This window comes from Sphaerodactylus townsendi, linkage group LG08 (assembly GCF_021028975.2).
Source record: "Sphaerodactylus townsendi isolate TG3544 linkage group LG08, MPM_Stown_v2.3, whole genome shotgun sequence".
In the NCBI taxonomy this organism is placed as follows: Eukaryota; Metazoa; Chordata; class Lepidosauria; order Squamata; family Sphaerodactylidae; genus Sphaerodactylus; species Sphaerodactylus townsendi.
The window spans coordinates 70,382,413-70,400,172 of record NC_059432.1 but is presented as its reverse complement, the minus strand read 5'-3'; the positions used below and the strand labels follow the sequence as shown (position 1 = coordinate 70,400,172).

The 17,760-nt window shown below is 49.0% G+C and overlaps 1 protein-coding gene across 3 annotated transcripts in view; it reads right to left on the bottom strand.

Annotated features, from left to right (window-relative positions):
- Positions 1 to 16,851, bottom strand: part of SOX14 (SRY-box transcription factor 14) — a 40,979-nt gene extending 24,128 nt beyond the window's left edge. For 2 of the 3 annotated variants that reach the window (XM_048506079.1, XM_048506078.1), the window contains exons 1-3: positions 16,197 to 16,851; positions 5,133 to 5,197; positions 2,869 to 3,012 (exon numbers count right to left, since the gene is read on the bottom strand). In XM_048506079.1, the coding sequence (XP_048362036.1) occupies positions 2,912 to 3,012; positions 5,133 to 5,197; positions 16,197 to 16,468 (438 nt within the window). In that variant the 5' untranslated portion in view covers positions 16,469 to 16,851 and the 3' untranslated portion in view covers positions 2,869 to 2,911. The remainder of the gene's footprint in view (positions 1 to 2,868; positions 3,013 to 5,132; positions 5,198 to 16,196) is intronic. The other variant, XM_048506080.1, reaches the window with a different exon arrangement.
- Positions 16,852 to 17,760: the final 909 nt, after the last annotated feature.

The following is a 17,760-nucleotide window of genomic DNA, read 5'->3' as shown; positions in this document are numbered from 1 at the left end:
ACACTGTTAAATATGACTCTAAATTACGAAGTCTATCACTATGGCCTGCCTTCATACAATGACAACAGCAACCATCCTCATTATCTGTTCTCAGCTTCACCCCTGAGCTGAGCATGCAAATGAATGGAGGAAGAAATGGGAATCATAAGAGTCATATGGGAATGGGTATCATAACAGTAAGAGTCATATGGGAATACAAATGGGAATCATAACAGTAAGAGTCATAATATCCCTTTGCTGCCTGAATATCTCAAACACTGTTGGGGATCCTCATATTTTGGTGACTGGATCTCCCATATTGCCTACAGAGGGCTCTTCGGTCCTAACCTCCTGGTGACCCCAGCCCCAAGGACATTCCAGTGCATCTCAGCTGGAGCCAAGGCTTTTTTTTGACCACAGCTCTCCCGGCCTAGATGGGAACTCTCTGTCAAAGGTTAAGGATGCCACAATGGGACCTTAACAAGTTCCATAAGACCTGTAAGACAGAGATGTTCCACTGGGCTTTTTAGTTGAGGCAGCCTAGATGTCCAAACCATCTTGCTGGCCTCCCATCTATTAAAACATTTAAAACTTTTTCTGTACCCCCTCATCCCCATCCCTATAGTTAATGATTAGGTGTATGACAGGATGTTGGGGTGAGGGATTTTAGGCTATGAGACAAAAACCATCCTATTATTTTATTGTGTTTCATTACAATTAATTAGTTAATGGTTTAAGTTAATTTAGCATAATTGTATGTGTGAAATGTTTTCATTATCATGTGTGTAAGCCGCCCTGAGCCCGGCGTCAGTCAGAAAAGGGCAGGATATGAAATTTAAATAAATAAAAACAAACAAATAAATAAATTGTGGGAAAGCAAGCTCTGCAACATATATTCTACTTACATAAGTATCTGGCAGCAAGGACTGGCAGAGTGGTATGGCCCTTGCCTGCCAGTGCTCCAAATTAAGAATAATGAGAGGAATAGTGCTTGCCATAATCATCTCCTCAAAGAGAGCCATCAAAGGTGGCCCAGTAGAGGTAGGATTCAAATGAATTTAACTAGCTTGAGTTCCAATGCAAGGATTAAAATGGTTTAACATTTTAGTTTAGTTTACAAGAACCATTTTAACAACCGGTTTTGCCAAAGTGGTGCGAACCTGCTGAATCCCACCACTGATCAGGCCGCTATGCTGGCTTCAAAGCTGACAGAAAAGTGGGGCAATCTCTTGTCACACCCTTCATCCTAAAACAATGATCAGGGAAACCTCTGCATGACATATATTCGTTGGATGCCTTACTGTAGTAGAGGAACCTTAAGGATTACAGAGGTGCTGTATACCCCAGATTGTTCAAAGGGTTCGCAGTGGGAAGTGGCTGCTTGGTGCAATGAGGGAGGAAGAGAAAAATCTTTCCTCTCTCTTCCCAACTTCACACAAACACCCTCCCTTCCCCCCAACCCCCCAAAAAGGTTTCCATGGATTCCCACTTGCAATGATAACAACTTAAGGTACAAAAGTCCAGATATCCAGGAACCACTTTCACCTAAATCATTGGATCTGGTGACTTGAATCAGGGTTGCTACTGTAGTTATCAGCAAGCAAGTTTCTCCTCTCGCTCTGGTACCAGACAATCTCACTCTTACATTTTGGAGAAGGGCATCCCTGATAATAACCTGATTCACTGTTTAGGGCTAAAAAAAATGCTTTCTTCCTTTACTCTGAAATGATATTTTGAACAATTACCACATATTCTACGCTTTGTTTTTTAAATGCATCTAAAATTTCCTGCAAGAAGAACATGAACTATTACTATGGCAATATAGTTGGATCACAGTAAAAGGACAGTCTAAGTACCTATGACCTTATAACCTAAAGCTGATGAGCAGTAGATTCAGGATGGATAAAAGGAAATCCTTGTTTACACAGAGAGTAGGATTTGCTGCTAGAAGATGCAGTGATGGCTACAGGCATAGACAACTTTAAAAGGGGATTAGACAGATCGATGGCAGAGAAGTCTGTCAGTGGCCACTAGCCACGGTGACAAAAGGGAACCTTCACATTCAGAGGCAATCAACCTTGGAATCCCAGTGCCAGGAGACAGCATCAGTGGAAGCCCTTGGCCTCTATGCCCTCTTGTTGGACCTCCAGAGGAACTGTTTGACCACTGTGTGAGACAGAATACTGTGTGAGACAGAATACTGGACTAGTTGGGCCACTAGTTTGATCCAGCAAGGCAAGGCTCTCTTTATGTTCTTATGTTAAAACAGGAACCTAAATCTTGATTTATTATCTTGAGAGAGCTAGATGCCATGTTCATTTTTTTTGCACGCTTGAAGCTATATTGTACATTCCAAAATATATATTGCTTTTGTTTAACAGCTTCATTGCTTGCCCTTGGGTGATACAAAACACTAGCCAAACCACAACCTTTGCATGGATGTTTTGACATAATACCGACATAAGACTAGATGGTGGGCTTTAAATAGCAAAATCTATGTGTATAGCAACCCATGTAATCTAATCTGACTGTGAAATATCAAGAAATCTTGATCAATTTGGGATTAAGCTGATGTTGGCAGATACTAAAGGTAGACGATCCAGAAAGAGACTGGCCTAATTATCTCCCATAATTAAAGTGTAAAGAGTGAAAAAGGAGTAGCCCAACACACTCTTCTGACCATGGCGGTCTACCGCGCTGCAATCAGTTTTGAAGTAGCAATAAACAAAAAGTGTCCCACCTGAAAGTATCATTGGCTTGCTCCAAGCTAGCAAAGCAAATCAGGATTTCAAGGACAAAAACAAAATCAGACATTTTCAGATTTAGCATTAGCATGCAAGATTAAACCAGAGCTGTCAAAAGTGCTGACCACTAAAGCAATCTGCTTACTGTTTTGGGTAGAACTCCCACGTTTGAGGTGAGGTCCAAGGCTCTAAACTTCACGGAGCAGGTCAAGAAGATGTAAGAAGGTTCCATGGAGGAAGGTCCCAGAGGTTAGCTTCCACACACCCAGGCCAAGCAAGAGGGGCAGAGCTGAGACATAAAGCAGCGGTTAAAGAATCGGCGTATAGTTAGCGACGCCTTTATATGTACCTCCAAAGTCCCACCAGACATTTTGGTTGCACGGCAATTTATGCAGCGTGTTAACCTGCCACCAGATCCCGGTAAGAATTATGATGGATTCCGGAGAACCTGGGATCACCTGTGCGGAAAGTCCCGAGACACTAAAGCGGGGAATTGTGTTGATAAACAGAACTTACACCCACAAATTCCCAAGTAATACAGAATGCTAAGAGAAAGAGTTGCTGTCATGTTGTAAATGGTCCCACAGTTTTTCATGCTCTGAGCAAATAAAAAACTCCAAACTTCTTCCAAGTGAAACAAATGGGATTTCAGGTAGATCTTCCTCCAAGCGGATAAAACTGGCCCAACTCCATTTGCTTAAAAGTTTTGTGTATCAAATTTTCTACCAACCTGATATTTTTAAGTAAAGTATTTCTGTTATATCACGCTGGTTTGCATACTATGCATTTTCAAGCAAAATTTTCCAGTTAGCAAGAAAAGGTTACATCTGAATAGATTATTCTGGTTCTTGCTGATTATGTATTTGTCAAAGTCTCGGTTTAACAAGGATATGTAATTCCTCAGTTATTATGGATAGGACTTTAGGAAAACCAAAGAGATTGTTACTGCTGTTTTATACGGTCTGTGTACTTTTCTTGATTACATTTGAGATTTACATAATTACATGTCACTCTATCCTGCCTGTCTTTCATGGAAACTTGACCGTGCCATTGAAAACTTTTTTCATAGCATTGTATGTATACATGTCTATTTATTGAGGATCCTTCACACACATTTAATGAAGTGGGCTCTAGCCCATGCAAGTTTATACTAGAATAAAGATGTATTTAGTCCTTAAAATGGTCACAATGTGTATTGTTTCTTATATTCCTTAACAGCCAGATTAGCCTCTGTTATTAACAGCCCCCTACTTTCACAAACTTCAGATGAGAAAAACTGATCCACACATAGGTTTGGAAATCAATGAAACTTCTGACATTGTTGTCTGTGTGATCTAAGGCTCAAGCATTATAGAATGTTCTCTCATAAAATGCAGCAATGAGGGGGGAAAAAACCCCTTTCACATCCTCACATTTCCAATTGAAACTTTTATCTTATTGGTACATATTGCCTAGCTGTGAAATACTGGAAAAGAGATTCCACAATAAAGGGAGGAAAAACTTTGACTCTTTTCATACATGACAGTAAAAGTTCCTTTGAACCACTCTGACATGATTTGTGCACAACCATAAAAGATGGGCAGAAAATGGAAGAGATGTGTTATATCAAATATACATTTTAGCCTATATAAGTTTCACATTTGCACTGCAGATAAGGGAAATACAGAACCCTGGCTAAATGCTATTGGCGAAAACAGTGCTAATGGAGATTTGCCACTGTTGTATGCTGTGGCGAGTTCTCCAAGGCTGGCAGGTCACGGTTCTGAGCACCGATCAGCTTTGTAAGCTCCATCCCACATTTTTTGGGCATTCTTCTTGATTACTCAAGCAGAAATAAGATGAAACTATCCAAAATTCTGATTGTGGTGAATGAGACACATCCAGACAACTCATTGGATTCTTCCCATAAAATGCAACCTCCCCAGTGGCAAAAGTTTGAGGCTGCCACCTAGGAGAAAGACTCCAATCAATGACGTGTGTCTCTGTGTGTGGTAAAAACATTCTTTGTTGTTTATTTTGTGTTACTTTCATTTTGACTTTCCGCATCCAGTATCATATGTGATATGGCAGTTTCTTAGGTTACAGCAGAATAAGGGCATACAGAAGCGGCTCAAGAATTTCAGACCTATGGAAGGAGGAGATGCGCGCCCCGCCTTAACATTTTTTAGGCGCAGACACCGTCTTTGCGGTATTTAAAACCCAAGGAGAAAATCCAGACAAAGTGAAACATTCTTACAGCCCTTGGATTCCAGTGGAAGGGAGATTTAAGCATGTGCTTTGTTCTCTCATTAAGCTTAATTCAACATAAACATGTGCAACTAGACCTGGATCATGCCCATTATGTGAGAAACAGCTCTTTTCTAATCGACTCCCATTCACAGTTCAGTATGTGTGGTCACACTAACCTACCCCTGGTTTGCAAAGGTAGTTCTGTGATTGTTTCGAAAGGAATAATGCAGTAAGAGATGTGGTGTCTAAAGAGGGAGACACAAAATAAAGTTATTGCCTTACCATTGGAGTCATTACTGGGATCAGTGTAGAAACAGCTGCCTATGTCAGAGAGGAGCAGCAGAAGAGGAAGGCAGGAAGATTTACTCACCAGATCTTGGGCTTGGCTCCATCCAATCTGACCAGCCTTCCAGGGCCAGGCAGAGGATTCTCAGAGGAAAGAACTCGAAAGAAAAGCCTGACTCAGTTTCAGCAAATCAAGAACATTCATGCAACCCAAGATGATAATAATAATAATAAAAAATTAAGAATTAAGTCAGACCCGACTTAAATGTGCAATTATGCAAAACTGCTTTAAATGGGCATTTATTCAAAAGCAGTGGGCTTTAAAAGATTAATAAAATTAAACACTCTGTGTCAGTGTTTCAGTTCCCAATCCAAAGGGGTCTTTCAAGTCCCTTTGGGCTCTCATGGAAATGTACGACCAAACTTCCACTGATTGAAATTAGACCAGTTAGGACCAGGCCTTTGTGTTCATGTGACAATCCTACTGCCTGGGAGTTTGCTGTTCTGCAAATCAAGCACAAAAAACCCCCTACATTGCATGATTTCAATGGAAAACCTCCAGTGTGCTCATACCCATAGTTCTGATTTCCACAAGTGCTTGCATTTTTAAGAATTTTTAAAAAAATGCAGTTTAACTTCTGGCAGTTCCTTTTCACAGCTGATCTCAGCTTTGAGAGCCCTTTATAATACCCTTGCAATTAATTGTGTTGCATGAGATTATAGTGCATTTACCCAATGAAAGGTTCAGAACACAACACATACCTCCCTTTCAGGCTCTGATCACTGTATATGGGTGGAGAGTGGTGTGTCTGGACAAGAAACATCTTTGTCATGTCACTTATTATAATGAGGATATGTGATTTCTGGGTATTTGATTAATCTGTTCATTTATATTTTTGAAAGACCGAGAGGGAAGCCCAGAATGCATGATAGGAATTCTTTTAGTGAACACAGTATTTGAATGAATTCAACAAATGTAGGAACTGCAAGTAACAAAAAGGCCACAATCCAGTGAAAGTGATTCAGAATCCATTCAAAATGCAAAGGAACATGACTTACTTTCTACCAATGAGACAAGGAAAATTATTCTGTGCATATTAGTTTTCTGCGAAAGCTAAGTTCAATACTCTCCAATTCTATGTAGGAATGCATAGAAACAGAATCATGACTAGTCTACCTGCTCAGTTGTCCCCAGAATATTTTGTCATACCTATTTTGAATTATTACATTGTTATATATGTACACACCCAACAAGAAATTAATTGAATTCACCTTTTCCACTGATCAACAATTCCTCTTAGTCCTTTGCAACTGCTCACCTGAGTAAGTCTGCAAGAGTCAAACACTGGAGAAATACCATTATGCATAAAGCAACAATAAGAACAAACTTTCAGAGGACAGACTTGTTTAATGTTAGAGTGAACTGCTGATGGCAAAAGAAGGGGGCTGGGCATTGCTTTTGTTTGCAAAAAAAAGAGAAACTTACAGCTCTGTCCCTTCTCTCCCAAATGAAAGCCACTGTTTTGTTAAAAAACACAGGCAGGCCACTTCTGCACTTTGGCAATTTTAATCTGTCATTTTTGTTATCTTTTGAAAATGGAAAGAGAACTTTCTCTGCATCGTTCACTGTTAACAGAGACATTTCACATTATGGGGATGATCTTACTATAGTGGAAATACATGACAACTTCCTCTGTATATGGTATACATTTAATATGGATGTGTAAAGGAACACACAAACATTAAATATACTCTCCAGTTATGGGTAGCATGCAATAGCAAGTTGGGATTATTTTTTTAAAATATATATTTGTACGCTGATTTCACTCACATCCTCATTGCATGATCTATTACATTAGTAGTAAATATTATTAAAATGAATATTATGTATATGTGCATAGATATAGAAAGCACACATACCTGTCCTCATTCTCTACATGTGTAAATGTCAGAACACAGCTACACCCTCATATCCCTAGGGTGGAAAAGGGCTCCTCTTTACCTACTTCATCCCACGATTTTTTTAAAAAAGAGAACTTCATTGTATATTCCAAAAAAGTATATTGGTGAGGAAGCTTTAACAGAGCTAAGGACTCTGTGCAAGAAGTGAGAAACTGAATTGATGGATGGATGGTTAAATGAATATAAATGAACTGATACCTTTACAGGAAAATAACATTTCTTTTCTTTTTTTTATTCTATAGATCAGTGGGTTTTGTATCTGTAATTCTTTCATATCAGCAAAGAGGAAATAAACTCCCCATGTAAATCATTTCCCCCCACCTGGAAGCATATTAAAACCATGCCATTTTTTTTTCTTTTAAGCAGAGCCTCCCCCATTTGCTTATCAGTTCATCCACCATTACATTTTAAATGAAATTGCAAGACCCCCCTCTCTCCCTTCCTCCCCCCCAAATTCTAGGTTGATGTAGGAAAGTGAGGAGCATACTTTTCTTGCTTTAGAATATTGACCTAGATTCAATTACAGATAGACCCAGAAGGGTGGATGACACCTTCCCATTTCTCTTTAAAAATTAGAAAATGCCTCTCCTGGGCACACCACATAGCCACAAAGGCAACCCCAGCCCCCACCCCCACCCCCACGTGGGAAGGAGTCTGTTTCTCTCCTGCCAGGGGGTTCGGTCTAGCCCGCGCCTTCCACCACGAACCTAATAGGGGCGCACCCGAAGGCAGCAGAAACAAACAAACAAAGATTCGATCTTCGATTGTGGCGTTTGTTTGATTGGACTTTTGGAGCCCGGGAGAGCACCGCGGGCCGAGGACCACAAGGCCGCCCTGCGAGGCAGGACCCCTTCTGATTTGACAGGGGCCGCCGAACCCCGATCCGCCCCCTCCTTGGGTGCGAAAAAAAGCCCCCTTTTCGACCAGGCAGAACTGAGCACTTGGAAGACGCATCCGAGGATTGGGAAACTGCGCAACATCCCCCCCCCGTTTCCTCTGAAACATTTCCAAAGAGGGGACGCCGCTGTGATCTTTGCTTATTGACTTTTATCACTAAATTAGGCATAGAAATGACCTGAAAGCGGTGGCTGCTGCCGTATTAAATTAAAAGGAGACAAATAAAGAGCAATTACCGCCCCCCCTCTTCCCCTGCCGCCCCTCCCCGCTCTGATCTCAGCCTGAAAGGAGCCTGGACGAGATAAGGACAGATTGGATGCTGCCTCCTCCCGAGCGGCTCCGCTGCTTCCAGAGAATGGGCCCGAGAGCCTGTCCCTCTCCGCTCGCCTCCATCCCGCCCGGCAGGGACGGCGAGGAGGGGCGCGGAACGTCCCCTTTTTCTTTAATCGCAGGATCTTCGACGGCAAACCCGACGCCTCGCCCACGGTTAAGGGCAAGGCTGGCAGGCTCGCGCAAACCGGCCAGAAAGGGGCTCGCCTAGCCCTCTAGCCAAGGAAAGCGAGAGGAACTGAGTTGCCACGGGGGAACCCCCTCCCCGGGGTGCCAAGCAGGGTAAGGCGGCCACAGGGCGGCTCAATTCGTTGTTTCAAAAAAAGGCAACGATCTGGCCAGCTGTACAAAGGATATTGGGGGGGGGGGGGAATATAATCTTCATATTCAGCTCAGTGGAGTGTCCTTATAATTTACAACCACCAAGATAAGCTGGAGGATATAATAAAAAAAGAAAGAACGGAAGTCTTCTCTTTCCCCTCCACCCCCACTCGCCAGTATTGAATTGCACCTTGGGCAACAGTGCAGAGTCCAGAATCTGCACTTCGCTCAACATATGTTTCCAGCAGATAAGTAAACAATCTGGACGTGAAATGAAAATTTTAATTAATGCAGTAATGCTATTACACCTCAAGTGTGCAAATCCCATTGCATTGCAGTGTGACAATGGGGGGGGGACCACAAAGCCCAGACAAGGGAGCGCAGAAGCCCCCATCCGGAGCTGGGCGCGGGCTTTTGCGCTCAGCGCCAGTTGGGTGCAGTCAAGCAGGCGGAGTGCGGCTCGGCTGCGGCGGGCAAGCGCTTCTGGGGCCCTCCGGAGTAGCTTCGGGGCGATTTTGCTTGCATGTTTACATTTGCAGGCGGGCTGTTGTCTGCGTTTCTTGGCCTTTGCAAGCCCAAACTCCTGGAATGCGATCCTGGCTCCTGAGACCCTGCACGTTATTTCTTGTTTAGCTCATTCAAATGAGGCGTGCTCGGCCCTAGCGAAGTGCCCGGGTAGAAAGAAAGAGAGAGGACAGGAGAGGCTGTTGTTGCCTTTGATGTGCCCATAAAACACCCCCAAACAGAAGCTGGGGCGTGTGAAAGAAGAAAGCGAAGAAGAAAGCTTTGAAAAGAACGTGTTTTTGTTATTATTATTAAGGCAAGGAAGGACCGGAGAGAGCAAAGGTGCGGGGCGGGCACATCAAAAGCCTCCCCAGGTGGCGGGGAGACCGCCGCGTCCCCGGGCAGAACAAGCGCGCCGGGCCGGCCAAGGGAGAAGGTGCCGTCGAGAACTATTCCCAGGAAATGTGCGCGCCCTCCGACCTCTTCCCCCGCCCATCCTTCCCACCCCCAGCCTGAGATAGGGTGTCTGTGCCCCCCCTTTCAACCCAAATGGTTCCAGGTTTGGCACCTGAGCTGCTACACCGGATCTTTCGTTCCCCTTCTGGGCCTTGCTGGCACCTCTCTCTTCTTTCAAGCCCTCCACCCCCATCCCCTTCAAGTCCTGCACCGGTTCCACTACTTTCCCCAGCAGCTGCCGTCTGGCCTGCTCCGGGTGGAAACAGTCTACCCAGAGAAACCCGGCTTCAAACCGAAGTACTGGGGGGGGGGGGGGGAGAGAGAGATTTGTTTCTTGAGAGGGGACTTCTGCCCACGGGAGCCAAGTCTAATCAAGTCAGCCAAGGTCGGGCCATGGACCCCCCCACCCCGGCGCCACTCTTGCTGGACGGCACCGAGCCCTCTGGGCTCCTGGAGCAGCGCGCTGAACTTGGGGCAGCAGCAGCAGCTTCACAAGCTGGGACCGGAGGGTTGGCGGGCTCGGGCCGATCTGAGACGAGCCACTTTATGGCGGGGTGGAGCGCCTTGTAAACCTGGCCGGGCGAGGGTTCCCGCGACTCCTGCAGGGAGCTGCTTTCCACGTCCCGCCCAGCTCGGATGCAGCAGCAGCAGCAGCAGCTGGCGAAGACCTGTGTCGATCTCGGCATTTATGCAGCTGAGGACGTGTTCTTACCTGCGTAACTTTCCCTCGCCCCTTTGAAGATGCTCCGCCAGATGTTTACCTACAAGATGGAGCCAGATAAGCGCTGGCTGGCTGCGTCTCCCGGACTGGCACGCTCCCAAGCGCAAGCCGGCTTTTCCAGGAGGAGGGCAGGCTTTTGGGGGAGCTTCATTCCCAGGGGGAACCTCTTGGTTTCTATTATTATGATGAAGATTACCTTCTTTTTTTTCCTTTTTCTTTTTTAAAGCCTTTCGGGCTCGGGATTAGAGAATAAAGATGCGTTAGTGATCGCCCTGCTCGTTTCTATCCAGAGGTGCAGTCAAGGAAATATAGCCAGAAGGACGAAAACCAGCAAATCACAACCTGAGATCTTTTTGATCTTTCAGCGTCCCTTTGAACAGCTCAATGACGAATTTCCACTCTTATTATCACCAACAAGCAGAAATAAGTCACAGCTCTTTGAGATTTCTTAATATGCCCTTGCACAGAAAGTTTCTAGCACGTTAATTCCTTGCTAGGTAGGTCTCCCACACAGCAAATCTCGCCACGAATTTGGAAAGGTGAGCAGGAAGGGGAAAAAGAGAGTCAACATTATTTCTTGCCAATAATGCTATTTTAAGAGGAAAACAGAAGCTCCTTCGCACAATTTCTCTTCCTTCCATCCTCCAATAAGATATTATTTTACATCTGCAATTTTGGGATAAGACTACTCAACTCAAACGCAGTAAGAGATTTGCTATTGATCACAAGGAGTTGAGTGTAACTATCATTGGTATTAAATTCGGTGGAAACTAGCCGGGCTGATCTGCAGGCGCTGGTGTTTGGGGTCATGTGCAAGCGAGGGGCCCAACCCCTAATTTCTGGTTGCTTTTACAAGACAGGCTCTCCCGGGTCTGGCACGTGCTTCGGACTGGCTGCAGAGTGCAGGCCCAAAGCAACCCTTCGGACGGAACCCCTATAGAAACCACGAAGACTTTGGTTTTGCCTGCCTGTGACGGTTCATTCTGGGGCTGAGCTTGGTTGAGAGTGGGATCAGGCCAAACCCCAAACCTCCTCCCCAGAGAAGAAGCCTCAGATTCCAAGAAATCGGGTCCTGGGCGCGGGATTTTTCCCTGGCCACGTCCTCCCCGCAAGTCTTTCTTGCTTCCCCCAACTGGGTCGCCCCGGCACCTCCCCGGCTTCCTCAAGGGCCCCCGCTGCCAGGGCCAGACTGGGTAAGCGGAGCATCCCAGCCAGCCCGAACCCTCAAGCGGCCAGCGCAGAGTGAAGCTGCCGGTTGAGGGCCTGGCTCGCAGCGCCTTCGTCTTCCCCTGCTCTGCTGGCAGCGGGCGGAAGGCGTGGCGTCTCCACGCCCCGCAGCCTTTTGTTTAATGATTTTATTGGGAGAAGGAGACAGTTGTGGGGGAACAGGTTTGACAAGGAGCGGCTCTTTCCCCCTGTAGGGAATATCTTCTCGCTCTCTCTGGTCTCCCTTTGACATCAAAGTCAGTAATCGGTTCATTTCGGTGTCATGGCCATTATTTAATGTATTTATCTGCACGCCAAAAAACAGCTACACACCTGCAAAGGGGGAAGGCACGCAGCTGGGGGGAGGGAAGGGCGCGGAGAGGACCAGAAAACGCTACGAGGGGGGGGAGGGCAGCGAAGGGGGTGGCATTTGCAGCTTCCATTCAGTTCTCATATTTGCCTCGTTGCCTCAGACTGAGTTTCTGGTTCAGTTGGTCAGTCGGAAAGGGCTTTTCTCTGCCTCGCTGCAATTTCTGTGCATCAAAATCTGTACGCTTTCGGATCACACAGGATTCTTGGTTGTACAGAATGAGAAATCTCATGGTTCAGACACAATATTTTTTTAAAAAAAAAGTTGTCGGGATTCTGATCTACGTTTTGTGCCGCATGAAACTAAAACTATGTATTAAATTCGAAAAAGGCCCGGGAGAGGATGTGGCATTTAATGCTGCGAGACTCGGATCAGGCTGAGACCTTCGCAAAGATGGTCTTGAAAATCCAATCCCAACAAAAGCGTTTTGAATGTTTCCGAAATTAAAAGGAACTTCGCTTGAGATGGCTGAGAATCAGCTGCCCCAGACGAAGCGTCCTGTGTAACCAGGAAGATGCCTGCCCCTGCTCAGGCAGGAATTGGAGATCATTCTCACCCCACCTGTATCACATTTCATTCTCCTCAGCAAAAACTTCAACCACTGTGTAACAGTGATAAACAAGGCCAGGCTGTTTCAAATCGACCAGAGACAGGAAAGAAGCCCCACACAGGGCGCAGGGGCTCCCCAGATCATCGCATCAGGTCTGGCCCTCGAACCCGGGACCCCTGCCGTGCCCTGCCCCTAACCCATCAACTGGCTCCCCACTGCCGCTGGAGGAACCAAACGGATAGAAGCCAACTCGGAGGAGAGACGCGAGGTTCCGGGGCGGGGTGGGGGGACGCCTGCCTCCCCAGGCCTCTCCCGGAGGGCCCTTTGCCCCAGCCCGCCCTCTGGCCTGGCCTGGCTTGGCCAGATCTCCCGGGGCGAAGGCAGCCGGCGACAGCCAGGCGCCTGTACCTGCGGCCGGCGTTCAGCCTAATCTAGGGAGATGTTCAAGGACACTGAGCTATGAGCCTTGTCACCGGCCCTGACAGCTCCTGTCAGCTGGGGTTAAATCAGCCAGGCAGCCCAGCTCGCCTCTGCAGCCGTGCCGCGGTGGGGCCGCTCCAGTCACCGAGGGCTGCCCCAGGAGCCCCCGACGGCCGCCCAAGTCAGGCCAGCTCTGAACGGCGCCTCTTTGGAAAAGGGGATGTTTTGTGGGAGGGTGGGTGGTTTTTTTTTTGTCATGCTAAACAAGCGTGGCGCAGCCATTCTAACCTCGCCTTTCACAGCTTCCCTCCCCGTCCCCTTTTGTCCCCCCCCCCTGCCCAATCTCTCATTTATTTATCTATCTATTATTTATATGCTTACCCTTCCATTCAGGCCCCGTGTCTGTTAATTGTGTTATGCCATTTAATTCTAACCGCGGTCTCAAAAGAGCACTTAATGAGAAAAAAACATCGACAACATGGATCACGTCGGCTATTCAGCTCAGCCAGATGGACAACCGCGACTTCGCCTCCCCCCCCCCCCGCCTTTCCCTTTTAATGAAAAACCCTCCTTTTCACAAAAGGGGAGACCTGATGAATAGGCGCGCCAAACGCCGCTAATTGTTTGGGGCAAGATGCTAATCGGCCGCCTCCCGCTCCCTTCGCAGCCTGGCCGAGATTGTCCAAGGCTCCCTCTGGTTTTGGATACGGGGGAAAAGTGAAATTGAAATATTACGGGGGGAGCCCCTGAAATGCCGCTGCCTCCCGCAGCCCTGGAAAGCAGGTGAAACAGAAAATATCTGGACACTTCCCAGAGGGGCAGGAAACCCCCACGCTCCCCACGGGGCTTGCTTTCTCGTTTAAAATGTGGAAGCCTAGACTGGGAGGGGGAGTTGTGGGGATTCTGCACATGCTCGACAGCACTGTCTCCAGGGGCCCAGCGCTGCCTATGGCTCAGATTAGTCCCTCCAAGCACCCCCATTCCTGCTCAGCTTTGCGCCCAGGCAGAACCCTTCCTCTGACCCCTGCGAAGCATCCCTCCAGGAGCCGGCGAGGAAACGAGGGGCCGCTTAAATCTGCGGTTTTAATACCGGAGACAGTTCAAGACAGGCGCCAACTTTGTCACTCTCCAACCCAAGCACACTTTTGGACAAGGCAGGCCCAGCTGCTCCCTTCTCCTTTCCTTCGAAGCCCTTCTCCTGCCAAAAGAGGGGGGGGGAGGTAAATCTCCCAGTCCCGCAACCAACTAAGCAACTCCGCGTGCCGCCAGTGGTTTCACGGGGGATTTCAAGCCTCAGTGGACGACTTCCAACCTCCCAGCGCCTCTGGACCGTTAGATGGAGAACTGCCAGACCTGATCCCTGAGCGCCTTGGAGCCAGTCGCTCTGGGGGGCGGGGGAGCCTCAGTTCCCCCAACTGTAAAATCGCAGGAAAATGAGCGAAGGGGCCGGTACAGGTCTGGGGCCTCCGGAACAGGTCAATTTGACAACCGAAACGTCTCGGTCTGGGGAGAGCAGTTGCAAAACTGTGAGGGCACAACCCTCCGGGAAGTTACCCTGCGCCAGCCCCGTCGAATCGTTGGGAACTGCGCAGGCATCTTGCCGTCTGGTTTACTGCAGACACGAGACAGCCCATTCACGTCCAGGCAGTCCATTGCGCAGGAGAACTTCTGCTGTTTCCTAATCCCGCCATGCAGCAGCTGGATGATAACAGCAGCTTCTTTGCATGGGGAAGGGAGCCCCGTTTCTCCCGGTCTGGGATGCCCTGAAAGGCGGCCGGCCTCGGTGCAGTCTTTAGGGGGAACCTGATCAGAATTGGAACTGGATTCACACCCACATTGCCGACGGGTTCGACGACAGATTGTCTTTATTCAAAATGTCTTTGTTCAACAAAGGAACAGAATGAACGAGGTGAAACCCTTTTGGTTACATTTCCCCCTATACATTGTCAAAACATATTTAAAATCAGCATCGTGTTCTTTTTTTCTCTCTCTCCCCATTTTTTTAAAAACCGTTCTACTGCCTGACTTCATAGCTGACATTCTGTCTAAAGTAAACTTAGGTCTACTCGCACTGATTCACACAAATTGAAGGACTATCTGTTTTTAAAATTAAGCAAACACTATCATACCATGTTTGAAATATAAACGTTTCCCCCCTTTTTTATAACTCTAAAGAGCTTTCTTTTTTAAATCTTTTGACATGAAAAGCAATTTTACCTATTAGTGCCAGATGGTAAAATATAGATATATAGATATATATTACACAGTTAACTCTTGCCTTTTAATGTGCAAAAAAAAGAGAGGAGGAAATAATTCAGAATACTTCCAGAATTCGAGTCCGAATAACTCATAGACATGAAGGTAATAAATTAAAATAATACCCAAAGGTGTTTGGCCACTTTTTTTGGTTCGGCCAAAAGGTCAAATACAAAGTTAGACACATTTACAATTCTTACAAGTTTCGGGCACCGCTGAGCCCCAAGTGCAGAAAGAAAGTAAAACCGCCTTGTGTGGGTGTCTGTGTTGTGGGGTGGGGGGGAAGGGGAGGGGAGGGATTGGGCTACAAAGTCTCGGAGTTCCAAAAAAGAGAGTCTTTCGCCAGGTGACGCCAGGTTTCCCGTGCCCAGGTGAGTTTTGCTTAGGGCTTTCAAGAGCTTGGTTTGCTGCGGTCTCTCGGTTTACATGCACGTGGAGGGACGCCGAGGTTCCCACCTGCCGGCCCGGCGCCCGGCCTGTCTGGGGGCGACTGTCTCAACGGAGACCGGGGCGCGTTACATGGCCGTGGCGTGCGCCGAAGAATAAGGGTCTATTCCAGTCTTGGTCATGCCTGGGAATAAAATGTAGGCCACGGGCGGCTGCAAACTGGACGTCGACCAAGCGGAACAGTTACAGGGCACCACGTAGCCCGGGTTGGTTGGCGACGGGTGGGTGTGGGTGTGTTGGCTGGGGCAACTCAAGGTGCCAAAGGCCCCGTTCTGGTATCCCAAGGTGGAGGCGTAGGGCAGGGTGCTGGTGGCTAAGGTGTGCGGCACCTCAGTCATCTTCTGGAGGGCGCTGGAGCTGAACTGGCTGGGGTCGAGTAAGGAGTAAGGTGCGGAAGTGGGGGGCAGGAAGGCCCGGGCCTTGTCCGGGGAACCGAGCAGAGAGTCCGCGGTGCCCACGGGGAGCCCTGCCGCCTTGAGGGGGTCAGTGTCCCCCAGGTAAGGCAAAGGGAAGACATACCTGTCCTTCTTGAGCAGGTTCTTGGGCTTGCGGCGGGGCCGGTATTTGTAGTCGGGGTGCTCCTTCATGTGCTGGGCGCGCAGCCGCTTGGCCTCGTCGATGTAGGGGCGCTTCTCGGCCTCCGAGAGCAGCTTCCACTCGGCGCCCAGGCGCTTGGAGATCTCCGAGTTGTGCATCTTGGGGTTCTCCTGGGCCATCTTGCGCCGCTGGCCCCGCGACCACACCATGAAGGCGTTCATGGGCCGCTTGATGTGGTCCGTGGGCTTCGACATGGCGCTTCCCCGAGCAGCCTCCCTCCGCCACGCGCAGCCCCTGCCCGTCTCACCTGGCCCCGCCGCGTCCCCTGCCTCCTCCTGCCCAGGAGAGCAGCCGCCTCTCAGCTGATCATGCCGGTCGCTCCCTGAGCAGCAGAGCACAGACGGCCGGGCCAACGCAGGCGAGGCTATCCAGACGGCTGCCCCCGGGGATCGAACTCCTGCTCCGCTGTCCTGGCGAAGGAGCCCGCCCGGCTCGGCTCGGCTGGCCAGGGACGAGGAGAAGGAAGGAAGTTCAAAGGCGCGGCAGCTGACGGGCCCGGCTGGCAGGCAGGCAGGCAGGCAGGCAGGCAGGGCGTTCCCGGCCCGACGGCGGCCGCCCAATCAGCAGCCCGCGCAGGAGCCAGCCGGAGACTGAGTACCTTCGGCGAGGCGAGGGAAGAAAAAGGGGAGGGGGAGGGGGAGCGAGGGGGGGCAGCCGGCGCCGCAGACGCGCGAATCCGAGGGGTGCTTTTGTTCGAGGGCGCGCTAATCGCGGCAGCCAATAAAACGCCTCCCGCCCCCTCGTTTGGGGGCGGGGGAGAAATCCGGCCGGGCTGCGAACCTCCCCTGACGGGCCGGGGGCGGAGGCTGGGTCGATCCAGGTGGCCCCAACCCCAGCCTAGGCGAGGCGCCGCATGACCAAAGCAGCGCGGGGGGGACGGGGTGGGGGCAGGCATCTCTCTCCGGAGCATCCCCCCACGCGCGACCTCGGGACCCTTTGCTGGATGTGCAGACGGAACGAAAGGTGACGCGTGTTTACGGCAACGGGAAGTGGGAAGGCGCGTTGATGCGGGGCCGGCGGCAAGCAGGAAACTTGGGAGGCTTGTGGGTCACACTGGTGAGGGGACGGATCCCGAGGAGGGAGGGGGAAGGCGACAAGATCCACGACCCCCCCCCCCCGCCAGTTCCAGGGAGACGGGCGGCGGGCACGAGCGCGGCAGAGGCCCAAACTTTTGCGCTCCAGCTTTTTTTGTGGGCCCTTTTGTGTGCTGTGTACCTTCTATGATTAACTTCAAATCTCTCCTTTTCTGTCCAGGCGCCTCGTTGTTGTTGGATACTAGCTATTCAAGACGGACCTTGGGAAGAGGACGGAATACCCCCAGGAGCTGCCCCCTCCTCCTTTCCACGTCTGTTTTTCTTTGAATAATTGCTGCCTAACGCAAAATGCCCGGGGGGGAATATTTGTTAAATGGAAACCATTTCCCTCGAATCCCTACAGAGGCCGGGCTCTGCGAGGGCGGCTGGGCTGGCTTTCTGCACCTGACTAG